The sequence below is a fragment of the Cucurbita moschata genome, unplaced genomic scaffold (genome assembly GCF_002738365.1).
Source record: "Cucurbita moschata cultivar Rifu unplaced genomic scaffold, Cmos_1.0 Cmo_Scf00007, whole genome shotgun sequence".
NCBI classification, from domain to species: domain Eukaryota; kingdom Viridiplantae; phylum Streptophyta; class Magnoliopsida; order Cucurbitales; family Cucurbitaceae; genus Cucurbita; species Cucurbita moschata.
The window spans coordinates 3519524-3547024 of record NW_019268523.1 but is presented as its reverse complement, the minus strand read 5'-3'; the positions used below and the strand labels follow the sequence as shown (position 1 = coordinate 3547024).

At 36.6% G+C, this 27501-nt stretch overlaps 4 protein-coding genes across 4 annotated transcripts; 1 reads left to right on the top strand and 3 right to left on the bottom strand.

Moving 5' to 3' along the window:
• Nucleotides 1-2179: 2179 nt before the first annotated feature.
• LOC111444943 (nitrate reductase [NADH]-like) lies at nucleotides 2180-5297 on the bottom strand. Its single transcript, XM_023083099.1, has 5 exons — nucleotides 4789-5297; nucleotides 4095-4588; nucleotides 3848-3988; nucleotides 3529-3761; nucleotides 2180-3442 (listed from the first exon to the last, which is right to left on the bottom strand). The coding sequence occupies exons 1-5, from the start codon at nucleotides 5295-5297 to the stop codon at nucleotides 2180-2182; spliced, it is 2640 nt and encodes an 879-aa protein (XP_022938867.1).
• Nucleotides 5298-8886: 3589 nt separating this feature from the next.
• LOC111445150 (30S ribosomal protein S13, chloroplastic-like) lies at nucleotides 8887-12554 on the top strand. Its single transcript, XM_023083386.1, has 6 exons — nucleotides 8887-9051; nucleotides 9215-9427; nucleotides 9508-9667; nucleotides 11031-11155; nucleotides 11947-12171; nucleotides 12280-12554. The coding sequence occupies exons 1-6, from the start codon at nucleotides 8983-8985 to the stop codon at nucleotides 12445-12447; spliced, it is 960 nt and encodes a 319-aa protein (XP_022939154.1). The 5' UTR covers nucleotides 8887-8982; the 3' UTR covers nucleotides 12448-12554.
• Nucleotides 12555-14267: 1713 nt separating this feature from the next.
• LOC111444947 (meiosis protein mei2-like) lies at nucleotides 14268-16250 on the bottom strand. Its single transcript, XM_023083103.1, has 4 exons — nucleotides 15313-16250; nucleotides 14848-14967; nucleotides 14601-14760; nucleotides 14268-14506 (listed from the first exon to the last, which is right to left on the bottom strand). Exons 1-4 carry the CDS (start codon nucleotides 15861-15863, stop codon nucleotides 14330-14332), a joined length of 1008 nt encoding a protein of 335 aa, XP_022938871.1. The 5' UTR covers nucleotides 15864-16250; the 3' UTR covers nucleotides 14268-14329.
• A 6337-nt stretch (nucleotides 16251-22587) lies between these two features.
• LOC111444946 (phosphatidylinositol 4-phosphate 5-kinase 1-like) lies at nucleotides 22588-26496 on the bottom strand. Its single transcript, XM_023083102.1, has 8 exons — nucleotides 24990-26496; nucleotides 24716-24880; nucleotides 24465-24630; nucleotides 24244-24354; nucleotides 23974-24167; nucleotides 23755-23885; nucleotides 23586-23679; nucleotides 22588-23431 (listed from the first exon to the last, which is right to left on the bottom strand). Exons 1-8 carry the CDS (start codon nucleotides 26177-26179, stop codon nucleotides 23122-23124), a joined length of 2361 nt encoding a protein of 786 aa, XP_022938870.1. The 5' UTR covers nucleotides 26180-26496; the 3' UTR covers nucleotides 22588-23121.
• Nucleotides 26497-27501: the final 1005 nt, after the last annotated feature.

Below are 27501 nucleotides of genomic sequence, written 5' to 3'. Positions count from 1 at the left end.
AGTTTAAATAAATAAAAACTATAAATTAAGCAATAAAATGTCAATAATATAAATTAAAAGCGCTTTACATATATAATTTTATAATTTATTTTTTTATTAATATTTACAGATTTTTTTTTTCTTTCGTAAAATTACGGAACACATTTTAAAATATTCAATTCTATTTAAAATTTTAAACACGAGGATCACTTCATTTGAATTTATATCAAATTGCCACATTGTGACATAATCAACATCTAATACAATTTCGAGAACATGCTATACATCTTTTAAAAGATATATCTAATTTTAAATGGTAAGTCATCATTTCTTATATATTTTAATTTTTCGTATAAAAATTTTATTAAAAAATTCATTCTAACGAAACTTTAATCATGTGATTGAATTTATAAAACATGTTTTTATATATAAGTTTTTAAATTAAATAAAATCTCCAATGTTGTAGGAGTGGCGTATTTGAAATGTAGTGTTGGAAATCTTTTTAATTATTACAATAATAGGTGTTTATGGTTAATGTGCTTATTAATCACATTAAAAAATAATTAGTGCATTAAGTGTCCGTGTTGTAATAGGAAGCTTTTTGCTTTCAATACATTTCTTTATTTAATTAAATCACTAATCATATATATTAGTGTAATAAAAGTCAAATGAAAACATTTTAAATACATATATAATCCATAATATATATAAATAAATACGTGTTAATTTTCCGTCATTTTCTTTCATGTTTATTATCTATATAATTTGCGTCGTCCATAATTTTTGAGTTATGGATGAAATAATATAAAATTATAATCCATAATCAATATTATTTTATGTAATTTTCAATGTCCCAATCTATTATTTGTTTATTATTCAAACAAAAAACTGTTCTTTTTTGTAATATATATATATATATTATCTATGTTTATTGAAACGTTAAAATTTATTATCAACTTTAATTTATGTTTCATTTCTCAAATATATCATATTTTAATATCCACAAATATGTAAGAATAACCGATATGATATTAAATGGAATATATAAGTTATTAATTAAATAATTAGTTTATATTATAATTAACACGTTTAAAATTTCATACATATTGTTAAACATTATTATTTAGTCATTATAAAATTATATTAAGGATACTATATAGAACTAATAGAGACCAATAGTACGGCACACTAACGAATGGATAGACATAATAAGAATAAATAAATTCTGTAGATTTCAATATAATACGATTCTTTAGCGTTTTATTCTCTATCCAAAAGTGAGTATAATCTATATTGATATAAGTTATATACTTAAAGTGTAACGACCATGTATAATTGTTTAAGACTAATTAGAATTGAGTTTAGATAATTAAGTTATATGAACTATACGAGGCAAGCTCTAAATAGAATATTTTGAATGAATGGAACAATATAGATAAAATCATATCATATTCGACCATCTTATGAACGATTGGCAGAGGAAAACTGAAGACCACGAAAGTTGAGCCTCAAACAATAAATGAACTAAGTGTTGGAAAATCTACGATCTAGTTGGATAAAATTGCATGTTGCCATAGACAATTTTTCTCTATTTTTATGTTTCCGTTAACGTGATGGTATAATAATGTTTCAATTTTAAACCTTATTTCAATTGTATATAATATTTATATGCAACGGCCCATGTCCATGATTTAAAATTCGAATTTGGCACAGGATGGTTCTGGCATTCCCTTACATCTGTTGGGACATGATCACGTTATTTACTCATTACTTTTTAGAGTAAATATTATTTACACAGATCGACATGAGTCATTCCAGGAGGATACCCAAAAAGAATGTACGCTTTGTTAGTATAGGCAGTGACTTTCAACTGTTTTTAATTTTTTTAGTTATCCTATACTCAAGATCACTTAAGATCACTCATATTAGTATGCGGTTTTGGTCTATTCATGTATTTTCTTTCCTCCGATGTCACATTATAATTATTTAAGTAAAAGGCAAATATGGAATCAATTTGAAACATATACTTGTTAAAATGATAAAAAAAAAAAGTCATCCTTTTTATTACAAACGAATAAAACTATATTAATTTAAATCATTACAGTTACAATAAATGTTTTAATTCCTTCTACATAATTCTTGCAACATAAACATAAACATAAATTAAATTTATCATATTATTAAAAATTAAATTAAAACATCAAAACACCAGCAACGAAGTCTCTAAGTCATACTCCATTTCTTTCAATATGGGCTTCACTGTCAACTCAATCATCGGCGGCGGCCCACACACCAAAGCCAGACTCTCCGGCGACCCCATCGGAATATGCTCTCTCAGAACACTTTCCTTAATATACCCCACGCTGTACGGCCACCCTTCCTTGACGCCCTCCTTCACAACGTACCATATTTTCAATCTCTCATTCTCCTTCGCCCACGTGTCCAACTCCTCCCTCAGCAGAATATCCTCCTCCGTCCGATTCGCATACACCACATACATCTCCGTCTTGTCCTGCGGATCCTTTAATATCGCCTGCACCACTTGATATATGGGCGTTATCCCTGTCCCGCCGGCCACCATCGCCAGCTTCTTCGCGAATTTGGGCTTTCCATGGACTGTGAAGTTGCCGCGGCCCATGTATTCTATGTGGCCCAATGGGCCTTTTACGTCCACGGTTGAGCCCAATGGGAGTGAGTCTAGATACTGCGACATGAGGCCGCCATTTGGGAAGTCGGGATGTACATTCTTGAAGTAGACTTTTACAACTAAGTCAAAGAAGCCCATTTCGTCAACGGAGCTTGACGGCGTGTAGGCTCTCATGCAGAGCTTCCCCTCGATAATGGCGCATAAAAATATGTGCTTTCCGACGGGTAGTCCCAAAACTTGGTCTTTTGACGATAAACCGAACCGGAAAATTCTCGTGTTGTGAGATATTGAAATCTTCGATATCAATTTAACCGGGATTTTCTTTCCTGGGACCAGTGCCACGTGTTGTTCAACCGCTTCGGATGATGACGTCTTCTCTTCATTGTCGTTTTCGGTCAATAAGTCGCCGATTATGTAGTCTTGTAGCATGTTTATGGCTTTGTCGGAGTGGATGGCATCGAACTCTTCCGTGCAGTCGGTTCCGGCGTTGATGAGGATGCTGTCGGCGCCGCCGGGGTGGGCTTTGAGAAACGGAGTGCAGTCGTACACGTGGCCGTGGACGACGATCCAGGAGGATTCCGGCGTGTTGTGGGTTTTGACTTCCGACCTGGAGAAGGTTTTGGAGGCGGTGGTCTTGTTTTTGTCGTTTGTGGGTTTTGAGGAAGGTGGGTCGGTGGGATTGATTTTGTCCTTTTCCTTCCAGCCGCCGGACTGGTTGCCGGGGAGAGTTGGGTGGCGGAACACGATTCCCAGCTCTCCGTTTTGGGGTTTGCATACGTTAATCTTGATTCGAAACCATGAGTTGTTCATCATGCCCTAAATTCAAATTCAAATTCATTTATTATTAATTTCATTACTATAAACAAATCATTAATTTTATTAAAAGTGAAATACAAAATCACCATGAGATTCCAATTAAGGTTTTCTGGTTGGGTGTTGTTAGTCTCATCCCAAGCTCGGACAGCAATCTCCTTGGAGCCAAACAGCTCCACAATTTCCACCTCAACCGACCAGAAAATCCAGCACCAATACTTCCCATACTTGTTGGGCTTCTCATGGTACTCCAAATTACATATTTTCCACGTCTCTCCACCGTCCAACGTCACCTGCACCCGTGTCACTTTCTTCCCACCACCTTTACCAAGACACAAATCATATAATTAATCCCACGTGGCAAATAACAACCAAAATACGTGGAAATTATTAATTAAGTTGGCTCACCCGAATATGCGTATCCCCTCAGCGTATACGTCGACTGAGTCGTCTGTGAATTGATAGATAGCATCTCATCATGTGATGGCGTTGTTATCACCGAGTTTATGTTCATCTCGTAGATAACATACTCTGGTTTGTACCACCATCCTAAATAATATCCACAATTAATTCACTTTTAATTCATTAAGGACGAGGCAATATTTGAATTTTAATTTAACTTTTCATAAATTATATATTTGTTTTATAATAATACCTTCAGCATTTGCCAATTCAGAATCAACGTGGGATGGAAGCACACGATTGTCCATAAAATGATAATGATTGTCAGATTCTCTATTTGTGACGATGATTCGTTTGAGCCACTTGACCATGCGTCCACCGGTGAACCCTGGTACAATCATCCTTACTGGAAAGCCATGGTCGGGTGGAATAGGGTCGCCATTTTGCATGTAGGCTATTATGATATCTCTTGATGGGTCCATTGCCATTTCTCTTCTTATGCTGGTGCCATAGCTGCAGCCTCCTCCACCAGGTAGGTCATCAGCACCTTCCATCCATACATACAAGGCTCCTCTATGACGGCTGAAGATGCCACACCGTTTCAGTACTTCACGTAATGACACGCCCCGCCACAGTGAGGTAGAGGTCACAGCGGCTCCCCAATGGAACCCAATAGTTTGTTTGAACATGTTTTGCTCCTTCCGTCGATTGCCCGAACACGTTATAGTAACGGGAAACTCGATAGACCTATATTAAACAATATGAAAAAAGAGTCAAATATAAATACACAACTTAAATATATTTATAATTTCATTTTGTTCTAATTTTTAAACCTTCAAATATTGTAAACATAAAGAAATAATCACATATAGGAAATTTATTAACTATAATAATTAAATTATTGTAATCAAGTTAGGAGCTTTGGAGTTGCATGGATATTGAAGCACCTGAAGTCATTGACAAGTTGGTGGAGTGTGAATGTTGTCGGATTTTCGAGGAGTCCGGTGATTTCAATCGTCCAATTAGACGAGTCAGCCTTTGGAACCGGACCGTGGTTACGAACATAGTGAAGTGGGGCCGGGGTGATGAAGCCATGACGCATTAGACGGTCCAACGGCGGCTCAGAGTTGAAAGGGTGTTTTCCGGTGAGACGGATCATGGAAGGATTTCTGAGGATCCCATTGTCCGCCGTGCCCTCGTCCCTTGGATCAAGAATGGACAGCTCGATTTCCTCCTTGCCCTTTCGGATTAAATCCCGAAAGTAATCATTGTTGTCATCGTGGCGATCAAAGGAGGAATCGTCATCGTCATCGTCATCGTCAATAGTGAGAGTTATTTCAGGTTGGCGTTTGATTTTGAAACTCGGGGACCGGAATGAGTTGCAGCGTTGAGCTAGAAAGCTGCCATTGGTGGGTGGCTCCATGTCGAGGGTTTTGTGATCAACGACAGCCGCCATGATCTTGGAGTTGCCGCTTGAGCTTGTTTGAAAAACAAGTTAAGAAGATTAAGATTTGAGTGGTGAATATGAAGGTCCATGAAATGGGGTTTATATAGAGACTCCAACAACACGGGAAGGAAATCCAAGTCATTAAATTAAAATATTTAGAGGGCTCCTACTTTGAATATTCCATTTTACTTGGATTTGTTCTTCCTTATTAAAAAAAAATTAATCAAATTTGGTCAATCAACTGGGAGCGCCCATTTGAAGCTATGTTTGGGAGGGAGGATGCCCGGAATTTTCTACCCAGAAAAATGCCATTGAGTTCTCTGCTTGAAACATGATATGTTTTTATTGAAAGTGAGTCTCATATTAATTAATTTAGTAGAAGATGATGCACAATACTATCTCCATTACCATGAGGCCTCTTGGAAAAGCACAGAGGAGAGCGATGAAAGCTTATGTTTAAAGTGGACAATATCATATCATTTAGAGAGTTGTGATTCTTGAAATATTTTAAGTTTAAGGATAAAATGGTAAAAAGTTAAAATTAAGTTTATTAAACGAAGACATATTCTTAACACATACGTTGCTTTTTTAATATTTTCATTGATGGGATGTGTATTGTATTTAGTAATTGAGTTTTGTTTAAATTGGACCGAAAAATCATACCAATTGAAATGATAAAAATATAATATAAATTATTAAAAGTCTAATGATAAATTAACGTATGAATGGTTAAAAGTAAAAAAAGTTAGAAGGATAATTATTCACACCGGCAGGTAAGGGCCATCAAGAAGTTGAAATGTGAAAATTGAAAGGGAAAAGGTAATATACGTTGGTGGATGAAAGTCTCACCTCGGCTAATTTAGAGAATCATCATATGTTTATAACCAAATAATAGTATCTCCATTGGTACGTGGCATTTTGGGGAAGCTCAACAAAAGTAAAGGAGTCGAGCCTCGATTAAGGAGAGGTGTTAGTGGTGGATGAAAGTTCGTGGACAATATCATACCATTGTGGAGAGTCGTGTTCACGATACAATTATTTATTTATTTATTATTATTATTATTATTATTATTATTATTATTATTTTGGTGTGTGTGTTACTATTACATTTATTTTACTTTCTTTTTATTTTAATAAAGTAATTCAAGTTGCTCAAACTTTAAATAATAACAATATTTGCCATTTAATTAGTGGGTCAAAATCAATTTATTCAGTCAATTTATTCTATTTAACTTACATCCCACTTTGTTTAGTGTGAATGAGTATATATAAGGCTTGGATTAAGTCCTTTTTTTTAATTATTAATTAAATCAACCCTTTTTTTAAAAAAAATAAAAAATAATAATGGTGAAAAAACAATCACGATTATGAAAAATAGAAAATTTATGGAATAATTCAAAGTAAATTAATGATATAGTTGTTAGAAAGTAATTAAATGGAGAAGAATGATTAAAAAAAAATTAAGCTTATAGAAAAAAGGGTAAATTAGTTTAATTAAATTGATTTGATTGAATCAAATAATAATAAAAGTTGAATTAAATTAAACTTAACAAAAAAAAAATCAACTTTCCAAATTTTATGGCATTCATTTAATTTAATTATAATTTTTAATTATAATTTTCTGCATGTAGATTCAGTCCTGTTGAGCATTGAAATTGAAATTTGAACTACCTGGTACGTTCAACATGTTGGACATATTAATTTAGTGACATAATTTCATTATTTATTTATTGTTTTTACATTTGTTCAATGACTTTAATATTTAAAATTAAATTTTTACTTATTTATGTTGGATAATGAAAGTCCCACGTCTGCTACTTTAGGAAATGATCCTGGGTTTATAAGTGAGAAATACTAACTACATTGGTCCCGAGGCATTTTGGAGAAGTCCAAAGCAAAACGATGAGATATCATACCATTGCGGAGACTTGTGTTCGTCTAACCATTTGATCTTGTGTTTAATATAGCATTCAATTTTTTTAAAGAAAAATTAAATCAGTCCAACAAATAGAAAATAAATTTAAAATTTAAAATTTAAAAACTAACGAAATGAGGCGGCAATTGGGGAAATATTGTAGTGAAGTACGTGTTGACTAATTCCAAGTCAACACAATAAAAAATGGTAAATTATTATTTTATTTGAAGTCCCATTAATTTGTGCCGTTGTTTTTCCAATTATTAAGGGGGAATTATTCGCTACCTCATGGCTTACATGATATTATGTAGTCCTCACCGCCTATTATTTATAAATTAAGCAATAAAATATGGCTAATATGAATATAATATAAATTAAAACCAATTTTCTTTTAGTTACCAAGTGTAAAATATTTATTTATTAATTTAAATATATCTGTTTATTTTTCTTTACCATTTTTAAATGTCCAAAATAATTGAAATTTCCTGAAAGTATAATAATTAAATTTAGATATTTGAAAATATAAAAATTAAAACAGATATTTGAAAATATTAATTAGATAATCATCACTTTTCATACGTTTGAAATATGATAAGCTCTCATTTGTTACTCATTTAATTTTTCTTATAAAAGAATGCATTAAAAATTTCATATTAACCAAATATTAATCATGTGACTGAATTTATCAAATATTATTTTATATTATAAGTTTTTTTTTATAAAAAATTCAATTAAAGCGCCAATGAAGTGGGAGTGGCGTAATTGAGCTCAAATAATTTTATTTATTACAATAATAGGTGTGTTTATGATTAATGTGCTCAGTAATCACATTAAAAAATAATTAGTGCATTAAGAGTCGACGTGGTAATAGGATGCTTTTTGCTTTCAATACATTTCTTTATTTATATTAAAATCACTAATCATATATATTGGTGTAATAAAAGTCAAATGAAAACATTTTAAAATATATAAATAAAGTCAATGAAGCAAATATGTAAAAATCCCCAATATTTTGTTTTCGATTTTCCACGTGTCTATTTTCCGTCATTTTTTCTCTTTTATTATCTATTTAATTCGTTATAGATGAAATACTACAAAACTATAATCCCTAATCAATATTATTTTATGTAAATGTCAACGTCCCAATCTATTTTTCAAACAAAAAATACAAGTATTTTTTATTTAAATTTTTTTAAAAATAGATGTTAAATGTGTTTAATATAACACACTAAAAAATTGTTATTAAATAAATACACGTATTAATAATTAATAAAATTTAATTTATGTCGTCCTTTTTTGAATGTATGTGACGTCTAGAATACCAATTTTTATCGCATAAGTGTTTCACATTATAATAATGCTATTAAAAATAAATAAGTCATTCATTAAATAATTAGCTTACTCTAACGTGTTATTTATTTATCACATTGAAAATTTTATACATATTCTTAATAATAATTATTTGATGTTACTGAATTTTATTAAAAATTAAAACATATAATTAATGAAAGTTAATAAAGGAAAAATGTAGTAAAATTCATATTATATAGAAATTAATCAAATTAAGTCATAAATTATTGTGTGTTATGGACATTAATGGATCAAGTAATTCTAGAAGAGCCCACGTATGTAACTCGTTTTCTTAATGGGCTTTCTCGGGCGAGCGGGTTGGATTTGAAAACCGTGGGCTTCGTTTGGCCGAACAATACTTCGGCTCTCTCTTTCCTTCGCCGTCTGAATTCTCTCTTCCGCTTCACTGGAACCCTCCTCCGCCGAATAATGTTCGGAGTTCGTCGTTCCCTGGGGGTTGTCTCCAATGATCTTCTTCATCGCTTCCGATCATTATCAGTGAGTTCGTTAACGTTGCGTAATTATTTGTTGATTGCGATGCGACAAGAGTAATACGATCTAGGGCTTGTGAATCTCTGGAGTTTTGTTATTCGATTTGATTTTTGAGTTTAAAACATTTGTGCGTTGGAAGATTTTGAATGTTTGTCGATGATATGTGTAGATCGCGTCGATTCACATAAAAGCGGGTTTGGAGATTCCCGATAACAAGCCGCTCAAATATGCGCTTCAGTACATTAATGGAATTGGCCGATCGAGAGCGCCGCAAGTTCTTGCTGAGCTCCACTTGGAGAACAAGCTTGCCAAGGATTTGACTAAACGAGAGATTGTTGTTCTTGCGGACGAAATTTCGAAGTACATGGTCGGACATGAGTTGGTAAATTAGCGGCTCTCTTCACCATCTTTCTTCCCATGAATTTCAAACAGGATGTTTATTTTTTTGTGTCTGTGTTGCAGAATAAGTGTGTTAAGAAGGACATTGATAGATTGCAGGCAATTCAGTGCCACAGAGGGATTAGGCATGGTGAAGGATTGCCATGTCGAGGCCAACGAACAAAGACCAATGCTAGGACTATGAAGTCGAAGCAGATCGGTTCTGGAAAGAAGAAAGCTTCTCGTTGAAAATGGTTCTGCAATTCCTTCTCTTTTTTGCATTTGTAATGCTTCATATGCACTTGATACATCACATTTAGCATAAGACTTCAATAGCTGTTGAAATTATGAACTGGTTATTAACAAATGGTTCTGGAATTCCTCCTCTTTAGAAACGTTTAAATGCCTCAATTTGCATTTCTACTGGTTTAATTGCTTAAACTGTTCGTAATTTGTTCACTTCTCTTAATCTGTTTGTTTGAGGCTGTGTTAATTTTCACCATTTCAGAAGGCCCATATACCCAATATTAGATACAATATAATGTGCATACTATATGAAAAAAAAAAAAAAAACAATAACACATTTATTTAGCTATACATTATTTTCATCAAGCTCATAGTTGGATTCAAAAGAGGAATTGATATCAACTTCAGCACAGCAATAAGTGTAGACGATAGCGATGATAGGTTGTTAGATGTCACAATCGCACTTTCCTTGGCAGTGGATTTTTGCGATTGTGCGGCACTCACTCTCAACACCGAGTGAGTCAAGTCAACTTAGATTTGTGTCATCTATAGTCATACAACGTATGCTTATTAAGCCTTTGACTCCGTTTTGAGAAGAATGTTTTAGAAAATAGGGGTAGAGAGATTTTTGAAGAAGAGTTTGAAAGCAAGATTGAAAGAAGGTGTGCTTGCAAAGAAAGAAACACAACTTAAATATTATATAGCTCGGGTAGGAAGACTTGACAACTAGTCGCATCTCCCTGCTGTACATTTTGAGATAATTCAGGACTGACAAACCTAGACGTAACGTAATTTCGGCGAATGGTTATACAATATCTAGGTGGGAGGAGTTAACGACGGGTCGTATCCCCTATGGTACATTTTTGGACGATCGCTAAATAGTCAAAATACAATATGAAATTAAATAAAGGATATGGCGTTGACATGACATGGACATGCAACCATGGGCAACATGCCCTACATTAGTTTGAAAATGCCCATCTTCAACTTGAGTCGATCATAACCCATTTTCAAATTGAATTTAGATTAAATGATAAAAATATTAATATTTTAAATATGATTTATAAATGAATAAGAAGTTTTGAAGAAAAAGTAATAATTAAACTTGGGCCTGGGTTTGGGCCAAGCCCATTCTAAAACGAATAAGTTTGGGCCAAGCCCATTATAAAACGAATAAGTTTGGGCCTCTGAGTTTGTTTGAGCTGGCCTTTATCCACATTTTTGTAAGCGGGATGAAGAAGAAGAAGAAGAAGAAGAAGAAGAAGATAAGGTTGGCATTGAAACCAGAGAGCCGCTCGGAGTTCAATCGGATTGAAGAAATCCACTAATGTGCTGATTGCCGTTTGGTGAGTGAGAAGTTTGAAGAGAGGAGATAATGGCGCACACTTTAGCATTGCCCGTCGCTCCTTCGCTCTCCCTTATCTGCAATTCTCGAACCTCCAATCCTCTCTCTAACGCCATCTCCTTCCCCATTTCAAACCCTCGGGTAAATCTTCTCTTCTTTGGACTTCAACTATGGAGTTCCTTTCTTCAATTTTACCTTCTTCCTCCGTTCAATTACTTACTTCGGCTCTACAGTTTCCACTTCGTGCTTTAATTTCATGTATTTTTTTCGATGTGGAGGGATTTTGCCCAATTATATTTATCCTGCGGAACTTGGCTATTGTCTTCTTGATTTCATATTGTATCTGTTTCTTGATTTCTGCATTCCCTTTGCTCGTGAGTATTGCAGCTTGATTCTGTGAAACTATTATTACAGAACCTACTCTCAACTCAGCTTCTTTTTTTTTTTCTTTCGTTTGAATTTCCTTTTTGTGATGCTCTACACTCAGTTTGTCCGTAGTTTTTCCTCGGTTACAGTACTAGACTCTGCCTCTACACTTCATTGAACAGTGTGATGAAACAAAAATTCCTGCGTTTCGTTTCCCTAATTGCTAGTGTCTAAATGAATCAAATTCAGGATCCCAATTCCCATTTTCCTCACCCTTTCTGTGCATGATGGATTATAAAGATTAAGCAGATATAATTGGACGAAAAGAGTAGATTATGGCAACGAATGGCTGACCTTAAATGGAAATTTGACTTGCTAGTCTATGCTGGACAGGATAAAGTTTGTATCCCATTAGCTTAAGATTTTGAGTTGATTTGTGATTTAACTTGGTATCGGAGTAGGAGGTCCGGTGTTTAACTCCTACGAAGTTTCAAACTCACATGATATCCCTGTTTCTTCTTGAATGATTCCCTCATTTTTTGTTCCTTCAATTTTGAACCATTCAGGTTCCTGGTCTTCAAATCAAGTGTGTCCGTGTTGGAGGAGTTGAGATACCAAACAACAAGCGAGTTCTATACTCCCTTCAGTATATACATGGAATTGGGCGCAACAATGCTAAGAAAATACTGTTTGATCTAAACGTGGAGAATAAGATCACCAAGGACTTAGCTGAGGAGGAACTCATATCTATCAGAGATGAAGTTTCCAAGTACATGATTGAAGGAGATCTGGTCTCTCTCTTTCTCTATCTCTGTGTGTGTGTGTGTTAGAATTACAGACGTTGGTTGTCTCTGTTTCTTTTGTGAAGTGCTTAAAAATGTAATTGTTGGGTTTTGCAGAGGCGTTTCAACGCACTTGCCATAAGGAGATTGAAAGAGATTCAGTGTTATAGAGGGATTCGACACATCCAGGGGTTGCCATGCCGAGGGCAGCGAACGAAAAACAACTGCAGGACGTTGAAGGGTAAGAAGGTCGCCATTGCAGGGAAGAAGAAGGCTCCTCGTTGAGGCCTTTGCCATTGAATCTCTTGTAAAAGCTTAGAGACGTATTGTTTTAAACTCTGGATTTGCATCTGATTTCCTCATGAAAATACTTTTGTGTTATTGCTGTGTCATGTTCTATCTTACAGATGCGCTCACCCTCTTCAAATGCTCGAGTAGTTAATGAGGGGTCCATTATTATAACTCATTTTACTAACACAATCTTTTCTATTGGATCTCTGGGGACGGTGAACTAGTCTAAACCATCAACAAGATCGCTAATAAAATGATATGCTCTGTGGAGGTATTGTTCGTCAGCGCCAGGCCTTGGACGTGGCATCAATTTGAATAAAGAGGCTTTGGGGAGAACCAATTTCAATCGCGATAAAGTAAGTGGGTTTTAGTTTAAAATTTATTGAATCCGAAAATCTAAAAGGATGATTAGATTACTATACTATGTCCTTATTGATGATATGTTCATGCATGATATGTTTATTTTGTTATATGGGGACGATTAAGGGTTAGTTGGTGAACTTGATTCAATCGTTGGGTATGTATAACATTTTTAGAAGTAACTATGATGACTTGTATATTGTGGAGATGATTATAACTTCTTTAACTAATTTCTTATTAGAGAACGATCCCAATTCTACAATAATACATAAATTTGTAGAAACAAGAGTTGAGCTCTCAAATGCATGAATTTTATTTTAGGACCCTACAACAACTCATGTAGATGAACATAGAACAGGACAACTCGAGAATAGGAGAAGTAGAAATACTAGCTAAAAGTTTTTATATTGATGATTCCAAATATTTATATATAGTAATAAGCAACATGAGGGGTATATATATAGTTTTGTCGAGTATATATGTCTATATAGTTAAAATCTTCTACCATGTATAGCCATTCAAGTCGTATACTATATTAAATGTTTACTATATATAAATATTTTAGTATAAATATCATTTACCCTGTATATTATGAGTAATCTAAGCATGCCTCCATAACCTAACACCCTTTGAAAAACATGTGGGTGCGGTTAAGGGTTTTCTAACCACTCTTGAGTCGCGATCATATTTGGATATAAAGAAAAAACCACATAGATTGACGAGCGTTTTTGAGCATCATGATTTTCACCTACTAGAGAATCTAAGAACAATCTTCATAGTATTAACCCTAAACTAAAATTTAGGGTAGAATTGATGGCCTATCATGTATAAATTTTGACTATGATAAAAAGGACTATTATAAAACTAATGAAGACACGTTAAAACCCAAAAAATAGAATTTCAACCAAATTACTTATTTGAATGAATAAATATAACTCTTTCAAACATGAAAAACGATTGGTTTAAGCTATTAATTCCATAGAAAAAAATAATAATTGGTGACAAAAAATAACTGATCAAGATTACTTATAATCCAAAGATAAAGCCTTGCAAAACAAATTTGGAACATTGGAAATTACAAATCAGTTTCGGGAAAAACAAATCCAAAATAATTTACCCATAACGCTTTGAATATCGATAAAAGCTTGAGAACTATCAGAGAGACCCATTACCGGAAGAACAACCAAACCAACAATTTCTAGAGATGATCAAAACATTATATATACAACCGAGTAAAAGAGGAGAGAATATTACTGAAGAAAAGAAAGCATTTCATACAGACATCATAGCCCCCTCCCCTCCCTCTCTCCCTCCCTCCTCCCAAGAAAAAGGAGAAACACACAAACAAACAAACATCCCCTCGTGTTTTCAATTCTCCCCAAACAAACTGCGGCGCTCGGGGAGACAATGAAAACACAACACCCACCACCCCCTTTCATCAACCTACAAGAAAAGTAAACCAAAACACAAACCAACTCCATGCCTGCCCACCTACTACAATGGAGACCTCTCCTCCTCAACAGCTCAACTTCTTGAGCGGCTTGCGAGGAAGACGAGCTATGCGCCTTCCGACATTCACCCTTCGGTAACGACGTCGACCGTTGCTCGCTGGAGATAACATCACAGGCAGATATTGATCGTTGCTACACCAGAAGATTTTGTTCTTGAATGCATTCTTTAAAGCTTCCTTTCCCTGAGTTTTCCATCGCAATGAAGCATTCATTTTACATTCTAAAACATGTAATATCAATAAAATGAATGAACAATTCATCAATTTCTACATGAACCTGAATCCTAGCCTCCGTTATCTCACAAATTTTCTTGTTGACATTCACATCCCATTTGTAGTTGTGATAAACTGCGCAAAACTGGGATGCAGCCATTGATGTGGTGAAGTTTACAAACGCATAGCCCAGATTCGACACTTTCCCTTCGTACCATGATCTCCTGTAAAGCCATAAATGATTACAACCAAACTGAAATGGAGAATTGCAGCAACCAAAGAAGAATTACAAGATATTGATCATAACCCACATGAAATCCATGGGTAAATAAACGAAATCATATTCAGAAACGTAGAAATCAGGTCGTGAATCCCTTCGTTGGTTCATCACTTGACAGTATCTGTCCAACAACTGCAGAAGATCTCGCCGCCTGCTTTTCAAAATTGTTTTAAAGTTAAAAAGGCAATAAATGTATAGCTAAGACATAAAAAAGAACACAATAGAAATGAATCTCATAAAGAAATATTACCAAATGAGGAGACAAAAAGCGAGAAAGGGCAGAAACCAGAGGAAGTGCAGCATGAAATCATTTAAAAACCCACATTCCCATTTAACCGAAAAACAACAAAAGTAGGAATTAAGCCCACAACCCCACTTCTGATTCCACCTTTATCCTTCTCCAAGAAAATTCTCAGATCAAAGAACTAGCCACGTTCTTAAATTGTTATATTTTAGTAATATAATTCATTAAAAGAGGAAGAACAGTAGAACCCACTTGAACTGATTGGGAATGTTTTTGATCATCAACGTTGTAATTCCCGAGCAAGGAACAGTTTTCTCAACTGGGTCGTCGACATCGGCGTTATTGTCCTCATCGCTACTGATTTTCTTCTGGACCCATTCCGGCGGACATTTGATATCTCTACTTGGCCCACTCGAAACGACAAACTCTCTCCCCAGCTTGGAATCTGCCACAGCGCAACCACCGAAACCCACAGCCGGCTGATACGACGGCCACACAACCTGCGGCCAGGCATTATAGCAGGAAACAGCCGGAAAACTATGAAACTGCCATGCGTAAGCAGAAGTGGCACGTGGGTAATACAAATTTCCATACCCCGACACAAAATGGGGGGAGGGCGGAGGAAGAAACGTGGGGGGTGCAGAGAGAAATGGGTCGGCATTAGGATTCAAGGGCTTGGACGGATAACCGGAGGCCATGGGAGAGTTGTGAAGGTAAAGAAAGTGGGGGAAGGGAACAGAGGCGGAAATGGGTTGAGGTGGAAGTGGGAGAGGAGGGTTAATATGATGAGGACGATGAGGCATGGTTAGGGTTTGAAGGTTTTGTGGGATTTTCTGATGAAGATTGAAAGTGATAAGTATAATAAAGAAGTCATGTCAAGAGCTTTAAATGTTTGTTCCTTTTTTTTTTACTACGAGACAGACAAAGACAGAGACAAAACTGAGTTTTGCTCCATCATCGCTTTGGCGGCGTTATTGGAAGAAGTGACACCAGAATGGGACACCATTTGGTTTTGTTTTTTGTTTCTTATTTTTATTGCGTGTTCCAGGCTTTGTAGAACAATGATTTCTTTGAAGATTTGATAAAAATAGGCACCAATTTTCGAAGATGAGTGAATTGGAATTGGAATTGGAATTGGATGGATGAATATTGATGAGGGTCAAATCAAAGATCAATGGCAATCACAAATGGAAGATCCTATTTCACTTCTAGACTTCTCCATAATCATCATTTTCACTCCACCTTCTTCCATCAATCATCAATTTTTCATTCAAACTCCAACCAAAAAATAAAATAAAATAAATCAAATTATGTTAAGTTTCTACAAACAAATTCAAAATACAATCTTCATGCAAGTAATCATAAAACAAGTTTTTATATTTTATTGATATGATATGCCAATAAATAAACATAACATGATAATTACTTATGAGTAATTATCTTAACAATAAAGTTTAGGAATAAATTTTGTCCTAAATTTAGATAGAGATCTAATAGCATATCAATTGTAACAAAATTTATTTATAAATATCTATTTAATCTATGGAGACCCATAAAAATTCACCCGTAACTAGAAATCCTCGTTTAAACGGGGAACAAGAGAGGAAGTGAGGAGATTTTTTTTCGTTTAGGGTGGATTATATTCTCCTTCCCCATCCCTAACCTAGTCAAATTTCCACTTGCCCCAATCCGCTCACTTTTAATATATAAATATAAATATATCTATATGTATAAATCTGAAAGAGTAGGACCTAAATTAAAATTTGAATTTTCAACAATTATTAGAATATTATATTATATTTTTATTTATGAAATATTACTTCATTTATCAGGAAAAAAATCCGCAGAAAACCCATAATATAGGGTTTGGTTGTCCTCCCTGGGATATTTAAGGCTAAGCTTAAAATTTATCCATACTTCAATTTACATCCTATTTTAGGTAACAGGTATTTAAAAAACTCCTCAAATAAAGCCTAAATTTTGTTACATTCAAATAACTATAGCTGCATGAATTCATTGCCCTATTCAAAGAGCTGTGTTTAGCCAATAATTCCAATGTGGTGCTCCAAAATGTGTTATAAACTTGAGTTTTTCTTTTCTTGGCTCACATGAACTGCCATACACAAAGGAAAAGGATGCACATCTGGGTAGCAGAGGCAGGGAAGAATGAGCCCAAAACGTATAAAGAGTAGTAGTGGTAGTAGTAGTAGTAGAGTAGCGTCATAATACGTACGTAAGTAAAACCCTAGAACCATTCCAAGCCTTCTCCCTCCATAATTACACAACCAAACAAACTGTGTATATCTTCTGTTCCCTTCTTCCCCCCCTTGGGGTTTAGCCCTGAAGCCCTCTGCCCATTTCCATGCAAACCCACTCTGCCACTTCCCCCTTGCCATTGTTTGGCCTAAAACCACCCTCTTTCATCCTCCTCTTGACCATTCCTCTTCTGCCTCAGCCTCACCCATGTCCGGACCTTCTTTCTCCCACTTTTTTTACCATTTTGGAAACCTGGCCTAGCTAACGCTAACATGCCGCCTGCCTGCCTGCTGCTTCCAAAATATGCAGCCTTTTCTGACCCTTAATTTCCAAGCGATATTGCATAAAGATACTCCCTTCCCCCCACTTTGGGTTTCGGATGATAATATGCATTCTATTCTATGTGTTTCTTTGTGCTGTGTTGTCTATCAGTGACATTGCCTGTTGGGTTTCAATTTTGGTTGTTTTTGTGTTAGCACAGTGGTGGATCGATAATAAGGGATTTCTATCTCTTTCACTTTCTTGGGTTTCTTTTCTTTCTCATAAATTTTGTGTTCTCAAATTCAAACCTTTGCCCAGATGTATTTAAACTCACTCATTTGAAAACAGTGGTGGATTAGGAATGAGTCAGTGGCATCATTACTTGCAGAGTTTGTCAATCCCATCGCTTTAAAAACCCCCCACAATTATCACATTTCAATCTCCTTCTCACTCCCCCATAAACCCTTCATAAGGCCCAAATCCATGGCCTGACACTATGAGTTTCCCTCTGGGCCTCAAACATGAGCCGAACTTATGCAGAATGTCCTACTGCGGTGTCTGGGCCGACATCCATTTCATTGAAATGAACTGTGGAAGCAAAGAGTGATTAGAGTTTAAGAAAGTGGGGCAATGAAGAGGGGATGGTGGTGGGATCTAATGAGGTGAGCTAGCATATGGTGTTGGTCACCTAAAACTGAGGCATTCCCACATTTTCAGCATCATCCCATGAGCCCAATGGATGAGATCCGCCTCTCACTAATCACACCCACATTGATATTGCCCAACAAAATTATTGTATTTTTGAAGCAATATCTCCCCAATGGCTCGGTTAGTTGATGTGGGGTTCCTCTGTTTTCCCCTTCACAACCCTTCTCTCCTCCTCCCATGTCTCTTTCTACTTCATCATTGTCTTAGCTTTGTGGTTGAAGATTTCAACTCCTTTTTCCACTCTATAATGTCAAGGGAGGGAGCTAGCTAGCTTCTGGGTTTTCCTCAATCAATGTGGGCCGGACCTCTAATGGGCTGGACCCCAATTCAAATCATTCATATCCATATTTTTCTATATTGGATAGAAAGAAAAGAAGCAATGGTGTGGCCATTAATAATTGCAGATGTAGATGAAGATGAAAGATGAAGATGGAGGACAGGACCCATCAATGCAATGGTGACAAATGACAACTCAATGAATACTTTACAATGGAAAAACATAAACTATTTTGTGATGAGAAGGTGTCAGTGAGATATGGAGGACCCAAAACAAGGAAGAGGGGTCAGTCAGGCATATGATCGAGCACTTAGGCTGCATTCTCTAAAATTTCAAGAAACTCAAAACCCGACAATGGCGTCTCAATCCCACCCGCCATGTGCATTGCCTTCCCCATCTCTTTCATTTCCTTTCAGCCACAACCAATCCACCACCATAATTCTCCCTTTCCCCTCCCATTGTCAACTACCGTTTGTACACCCTTATCAGATTCTATTCTCCACTTATTATTGCATTGACAATCAAATTCACAAATGCTGATCCTAATATTACATCATAATTCATTTACCCATTACCCTACCATTTTGGGGCAGCAAAATCGACACAATCATACAAGCGCTTGTGTGTTTTTCTAATCTGGTTTGATTATCCAGCTAAATAATAAAGGGTGTTAGATATTCTTATTAGATTCGAATAAGAAGTAGAAGAAAACGCACCGCAAATTGCAAGGAAAAAGAATGGAGGAGATGGGTTCCTATGTTCCCTCCAATGGAAACCTCCTGCTGGCAGTGGCGACTACCTAACCCAACCGCGTGTTTTAATATGTTATCTTTCCAATTTGGACAGTCTGGTCAAGAGGGCACAGCAGCCGGCACCCTCCGCCCCTTTCGCCCTACTAATAATTAAGTGCTTCTATCATCCTACTAATAATTAAGTGCTTCTATCCAATAAGATATGTTCACTCTCAACATAAATTTGTGATCAACCCCTTAATTAGCAAATCTAAGACGGTCTTTAAAACAAACCCGCTTGTTCATATATGGATTGGATTGAATATAACCCCACGTCCTCCACTTGAAAAAATCTGCTGAACTCTCTACCAACTCTTTTAACAAGCAATTTTTAATAATGGGTCGACCCATATCAGGTAGCGTCACATTGATTCGTTGGAATGAACGTAGAGCAAACAAAATGATAGAAGTTGCACTAAATCTCGAGATAATTTCCCCATAAATTTTTTAATGAAGGAAGGGGATTTATTTAATTTGAATGAGGGAGGCAAAAATAGTTAAGTTAGGTATATGGGGTAATGTATAATAAATTAAATGAAAACAATTGAGTGAGGGGAAAGAGAAAAAGTGTCCCCTATGCCACAAATAGAGAAGGGCCAATGTTGGGAATGGAAAAGGGCTTTTTCCCAACATCAATGGCCACCTTCATTTATGTTTCAACATGACCCTTTCTTACAATTTTGACTCTTTCCTTCCTTTATTAACCCTCTTCCTTCTTCTTCTTCTCTTTAATGCGACCCGTTGAAGAACACGGTCGGTATTCATACCACTTGTTTCGATTTAACTTCATCTTTACGTCTCGCGCGTTTAAGATGTTTGATGGGGTTCTTATCGTTAATTAGTTTCGTTCAAAAAGTTATGAACTTTATTACAAAGATGTTGTACAAATTGATTATATAAAAATTTTAAGGCTAAAAGCTTTGACTTTTGAAGTATGCTCCAATTATGTCCTTAGATTTATAAATTTTTCGTCTTTACCTTTTGGGTTCGAACGAAATTTAATCTAAAAGATACTTGTGAGATTCCACGTTGATTGGAGATGTGACCGTGAGGCTAACGACGATATGTAATGGATCAAATTGGATAATAATAGTGGCGGTAAGCTCAGACTGTTACAATACTATTTGATAGATTAAAAAACATACATGACATCATTTACAACATTATTCACGTAAATTGACATAACAACTACATGTTGGGTCCTCTTGTCAATTGGTTGTCTCTTTCTTCTTTATATTAACAACTCATTTTTGTTCGTAATCTCTTCCCAACTTTATCTCCAACCATTTTAAAAAAATCTAATTGAAGATCTTCAAATCATTGACCCCCACGTAATCACCAAACATTAGAACCCAGCCCAGAGCCGCCGGAGAACTCGAACATAATCATCGCTGATGAAAGCACTGCACCAAGATACTCACTTTATTTGTTTTTTTTCTCTCTTTTAAAGAACCCACCAAAATGGGGTTTTATTTTTAATTCAGTTCCTTTTTCGCTTTTAAAGCATGCAAGGATTTTAATATACCTCGAACTTCGTGCGTCTAAGCGTTTAATCATTCATATGTTAATGTATGACTCACTCTCAATAATTCTTAACAATCTGTGTTGTCTGAAGTGATTTTGATAATGGGTTTTGAGATAATGATTGATGAACGAGTTTATGTATATAATAAGAATCGTTTGTTTGTGGTTCAATTTGGAGAAAGTTGTGAGCACGTCGAGGCACATATGGGCAATTACTCGTGCATGGTTGGCAGTTCGAAGCCAAGTTTTATATTATTTGTGTAATTTAATGGGAAAAAAACAGAGAGATTTTGGTCATGAATGGTTGAGAACAAAGTTGGGTGTAATGGTGTTTGACTGAGTCCGTAGGTTGAAGGAGTAGTAGGCTCCATGACTTTACAGGCAGGACAGTTGACTTCTGTGTCTGTAAATTCCCTTCTTCACAGACAAGACAAACCCTCATAGGCTGTCTACTGCACCATTTTACATTTTTAAAATGCACGGTCACCAAATGCTATTACTTCTACTTTTCGATCTAGACGAGTTCATTTGAAAAGGTTTACGTTTAGTGATATTTGCTATTTTGATTTATATATTCTTGAATTCGGTTTATTTTGGTCCCTGTACTTTTAAAAAGTGACATTAATTGTAAAAGTTCAAGCATACTGTTAGTAGATATTGTCTGTTTAGATTGAACCTCATTGGAGGTTTACATGTTACTCTCTCCAACTGAGGTTGGACTTCACAATCACCCTTTTGGAGCCCAACATTCTCGCTGGCATATCACTTGGTGTTTGGCTCTAATACCATTTGTAGTAGCTCAAACTCGCTATTAGTAAATTATAGCCGCTTTGGCCCATTATATATCACCGTCAACCTCACGATTTTAAAATACATCTACTAGGGAGAGTTTTTCACACTCTTGTGAGAAATGTTTCATTCCTCTTTTCAACCAACGAGACCTCAAAATCCACCCCCTAAGGCCCAGTGACCTTGTTGGCTCACCACCAGCGTCTAGCTCTAATACTATTTGTAACAGTTCAAGCTCACCGCTGGTAGATATTATCCACTTTTAACTCATTATGTATCATCGTTAGTCTCACAATTTTAAAATACGTCTATTAGGGAGAGGTTTCCATACCCTTGTAAAAAATGTTTTGTTCCTCTCTTCAATAGAATTCACCACAATTGAAACTCTTATCAAGCGACTAAAGAATAGAAAAGACAATTGAAGTGAGAAAGAGGAGAGATTAGAGTAAAACAAGTTGAGTTAAAGTAATGTAAGTATATTTTAATGAGATAGTGGGAAAGTATTATAATATATATATATATATAGGAGAGCTGGCAGGATCTAGAAACAGTAATAGACAGAGGTACCCAAAAGCAAAGAGAAGAAGAGAAGAAGGTCAAAATTCAGGAAGAAACTCCACTCCTATATGGGGCTCCACTCTCTCTCTTACTCGCTCTCTCTCTCTCTCCTGCGACTTTGACCACTTGGGTATGTCTTAAATACACGTTAGGCAAATGGGTTTGTGACACGTGGCAAAAAGATCATTTCTTTAACCTAAAACCCATACACTTAATGAGATGGATAGACTAATAAGGGTGGGGGATTACAAAAAGGAAAGGGGGAAGTGAAGAAGAAAGAGCATCTTTCTCTGCTTTTGATGGCTACTCAACCCTTCCCGCTCTGCTGTGTTTCACTGCAAAAAGCAAGCCAAGGCGACCCCATTTGGCCTTAAAACTCATAAAAAGTGAGCCTTGAGAAGAAGAGAAAGACATTGAATAAGGCGTTTTCTGAATAGAATATTTCACAAAACAGAGAGAGAGAGATCAGATCATAAACGTAATCCAATCCTGTACACTTCTCTTATTCCAACCAACCAAACCCCCAAATCCCCAAATCCCCATCCATTTTGAATCACTTTTCTCCACTACCTATATACCTATCTTTCAAACCTTTCAAAAAAAAAAAAAAAATATAATAGTAAAGCAACGTGAGGGACGAACACCCAAATCTCCCTCTTTTCTTGCATTCAATGTACATATATAACTCAACACTTTACCCCGCCCCTCCCCCACCTTCTCTACTCTTTGGCTGCTCTGCAAAATCAGCCTTTAATCGCATGTGGCCGGCCACCCCCCCAATGCCAACCTTTTTCCCAACTCTCTGGTTCATCCATGTTTCAGTTGGGAAATCTTTTATCGATTGGATAATAGTTAGCTATCTATCTATCTATCCATCCTTCCTTCTTTCTTTCTTATTCACCTGTCCTCAACGAAGATTCGTCCTATGAAGTCTCGGAATCTTTTCGAATACAGCTTTGGGTCGACTGCTGATATTGAGGTGGGATCGACTTGTAAGGATTTGTATGCGTGCTCCAGTTTCTTACTGATATCGTAGTCCTGTAAGATGTCGATGATCCCGAAATACAGGACAACTTCGTAGAATTCACCACTCCTTGAAGGGATCAAATGGCTTGTCCCGCCAGGAGTGTACTGATCGAAGTCGCTCTTTCTAGCCATTCGTTCGGCTCTAGCTGGCATATTGGCTCCTAACCTGATTAAAGGTTTCCTGGAAGAGTGGAACGTAACGGGTTAAAAATCGTTGTGTGTACGTTTGGATTAGAACAAAAACAGATGTGATTGTATGTGGATGATTCAACCTAGTTGGTCATAGTGATGTTAAGTGATGGAACAAAAACAGTAGAATTTGACAAGAAACATACTGGCCAGCTAAAACTCGATCCATGTCCTGCAGCTCTGCTTCAAGAAAGCGACAGCCACGCATGAACTTTTCATTCTGATAAGAATCTTTGTAACCTGCAAGATAGCATAAGTGTTCATTAGCTTATCAAATCACCCACATGACAACGTTGTGGTGATCGGATTATTTACCAGATCGTAATAGAAATGGTGATAAGCCCATTTTATCGTATCGACTCTCGTCACGGAAATGAAGACCAACCAGAAGACTATAATCCATGATTCTCTCAGCTTCCAAGAACTCACAGTCTCGGTTAATTTGCCTGTCGTGTTTTCGAAACACTAATGTTAAATTCAACGCCCTGTAAATAGAGAATGCAAGAACCATAAAATCTGAATGTAAAAACTTACTTGATGAATTCCTGGAACCAACTTTGCTGAAGACGAAACACGAAATTAAGATCAAGATCCTTAAGTGTAGTGGTTTCATCAATTTCTCCTGCAGGCTTATCTGTTGTCCGACCATGGGACGAACCCTTAAGGTCGAAACGTCGATGAATTCGGTATTCAGAGCAGAACAAGTTGCCCATCACGATAAACCGTGTCTGGTTACGTTACAAAGATTTAAGTTAGAACACAAATCCTAACAGTAACATATCTAGAGAGTAAAACAGCACGCACCTTTGGACCACCAATTGGTTTTACACAATGCACGCCAAAGAATTTCGTCACGAGCGAATTCTCGTATCGACATACATGATCATAATAGCTTGGCAACATCCTTATGAGCACCTGAAAAGAGAGTACTAATTTCATCAATGATCATTCTTCAACATATCATCCAATCCATAAAATGGAGCACAACAAACTAAACAAAGCTAATCAGAATCCTGGCAACCGACCTTCACTTCTGATTTCTTCACTGTCTTTATCATAAATCTATCATCATGAGTTAAGTAGAAAGAACTTCCACTCTTTCCTGGAGAAGAGAGCTCTCTAAGGGTGTCATTTCCACAAATAGCTAGCATGTAATCAGCAGGGTCAACCCGGAACAGGTCCCTCAGATGTCTACATTACACAAGGATTGCAACGAAACTGGTCAATCATTGAACAACAAAGATCAAATAGAGCAGAAACTTTGAAGATTGAATACCTGAACACCAAGGGGCAGTAATCCTTCCATCGAAACTCCACGGATTGATGAGGGGGCGTAGTTTTCGATCCTTCCGGTGGAAACCTCGTCCAGAACTTCTCCTTCGGATCGAAATCACTTGTCTTAAGGTTCCGAAGAATTGAAGCGTGTTTCCCGATTGAATACCTACAGCAAACCCCAGAAAAATCCAATCAAGAACAGAGAAGAAAAACCCTAAAATCAGCATCGAGGAACGAGCATTTCAGATGAAGTAAAGAACTCAATCGGTAATTACCTTATACCCTGTTGGAGATTGAGCATGAGTTCGTAGTTCTTATGCCCCTTGGAAATCGTCTGCCCTGGTTTCTTGGCATCATTGGTTGAACAACAAGGAGTTTTCTTAAACTGTCTAAACCCATCTCGATACAACATCGAAGCCTCCACATTATCGAGTATATCACAAGTGATATCGCCGGCTTCGCCGTCGGATTCCCAAATGCAAATCCTCGGGAAATTTCTCTCCGTCGAGCTGCCTCTGCTAGCATCCACCGAAGAACTTTTCCTGAATGTTGCGGTCAAATTCGCACCCTCAACAACCTCAGTGCTTTCGATTTTCTCTTTCGCGTCTAGCGAATCGAAACTTCCATTGTATTGCTGGATTTTCATTTCGTTATTCCATTCACTGGTATGGCTACTGCCGTCGAGAAGACTGAAAACTCCGTTCCCTTTCGGTACTCCGTTCTCCCATTGACCTTCGTACCGATTCCCGTTGGCCCAAATCAAAACCCCCTGACCGGACATCAACCCGTTCTTCCACTCACCCACATACTCGTTCCCGTTCTTCCAGACGTAACGGCCATTTCCGTCCTGAACATTCCGCTTCCAGGTTCCGTCGTAGAAATCGCCGTTGGCGTAACGTTTCTGGCCGAAACCGTGTTTCCGATCTGCACACCATGAGCCACGATAGGTGTCGCCGTCGGATCCAATAAAAGTGCCAGTCCCTTCCATCCGACCCGACCTGAATTCGCCTTCATATGTAGCACCAGAAGGCCAAGAAAATTTCCCTTTCCCCGAGGCCTTACCCCTCTTCCACTCACCCTCATACATACACCCATCAGTCCACAAATACTTCCCCGATCCGTGCGGAACGCTCCCCAAGCAACTCCCAATGTACAGATCCCCGTTGGGAAGGTGCTTCTCCACAGCCGACGGCGCAAGGATTCCAGTACCATCACCGGAAACAGAGTCGACAGTAGCCACCGTAGTTATGGAAGGAGTAGTCGTCAAGGTAGTGGGTGTAACCCTTCGCGAACTCGCCTGTGATCGGCTACGATTTACAACAAGAACCGGAGGAACAGCGAGCATCTGCATCTGTGAATCTTTATCTAGCTTATCGTCATCGGATTTCTTCTTCTTGTGGGTAGAAGAGACGATTAAGCTGGGGTCATCACAGGGCAGAGCCTCTCGCATTTTCCAAGCACACATAAATGAGGCTTATCCTGACGAGCTCGCTCAATTTCTTCCGCTGTCTCTACTTTCTCTCCTATTCCTGGTTCGTTAGCTCTGCATCTGTCCTGCAGAAGGTTAAAAATGGCTGCAATGGGGCCAACAAAAATTCCGGCTCATTAGAGAAGGCAATTCTTCTGTGTGTGTGTGTGTGTGTCGTGCAGTTGTTTCCACGCTTTTCGTAGGCGGTGGTGATGAGAAAATAGGTGGGAAGGCTAGCAGCTGAACAGAGGCCGAGGCAGATATGAAAATACGAAAGGGCGTAGAGAGAGAAACAGAAAAGAACGGATTTAATATTAAAAACTCTGAATCAATAAATAAAATAAATAAATAATAAATACAAAGTAAATAAGACGGCTTTTCCTGGGGAAGTTGCTCATCCCACTGTCTAATCCTGCGGATACAAATCAGCCAAATTAAATTTACTTTCTTTTTTTTTTATTAATTATTTCTTTTTATTCAAAACATCTAAATTTAATTTAATTAAGCCCATGACCCGAACCACTTAAATAGAGTTTATAACTCAATTCTTTCGATCAGATTAATAATTAAAATCTCATAAAATTTAAATATCAAATATTTAGGAGTTTGAGTACAAACCTTAAATATTTTTAATTTTTTTTTAACAATATGGCTCGATGGTAACCAATTTGGTTGAGTATCTTACCCCCTTAGACTCTCTCCTAATTCATTATTTGTTACTAATTAAACTTAATTTCTTAGAAATAGGACAACAATTACTTTTATGAATTAATTGAAATTAACAGAAAATAAACTTTTTAAAAAAAAACGGAATGTCGAGAATACCCTCCTCATGCGCCGCGAGAAGAGGGCAATATGGGGAAATAAGTTTTAAAGATTTTATAAATTAGCCCCTAAACATGGTTTTAAATACAGTAATGCCATTCATGCGGCTTTAGGGGAAAATGTTCCGTTCGTGATCCGAGGCATCATTGTTTGATTTACGGTTGCGGTGGGGCCCACTGCCTTCTACGATTGTTCCAAAATTTTAATTTTTTTTTTATGAATAAAATAATTGAAAAAAAGAAAAAAAAAAAAAAAAAAGGATCGGAAATTATTTTCGAAATTTACGTTCCGCCCTCCCACCTAATTACATCACACGCACTTTTTGCTATTTTATTAATAAATTTTATTAATTCAACAAAAGACAAAATTTTGGTATTTTGACTTTCCTACGTTAAATTTTGCGAAGTATTTTCATAAACATTTGTTTTAATGGTTGGGGAACATCTATCACTTAAGCCAAAAATAATTAAGAATTTCAAAAAAAAAAAAAAAAA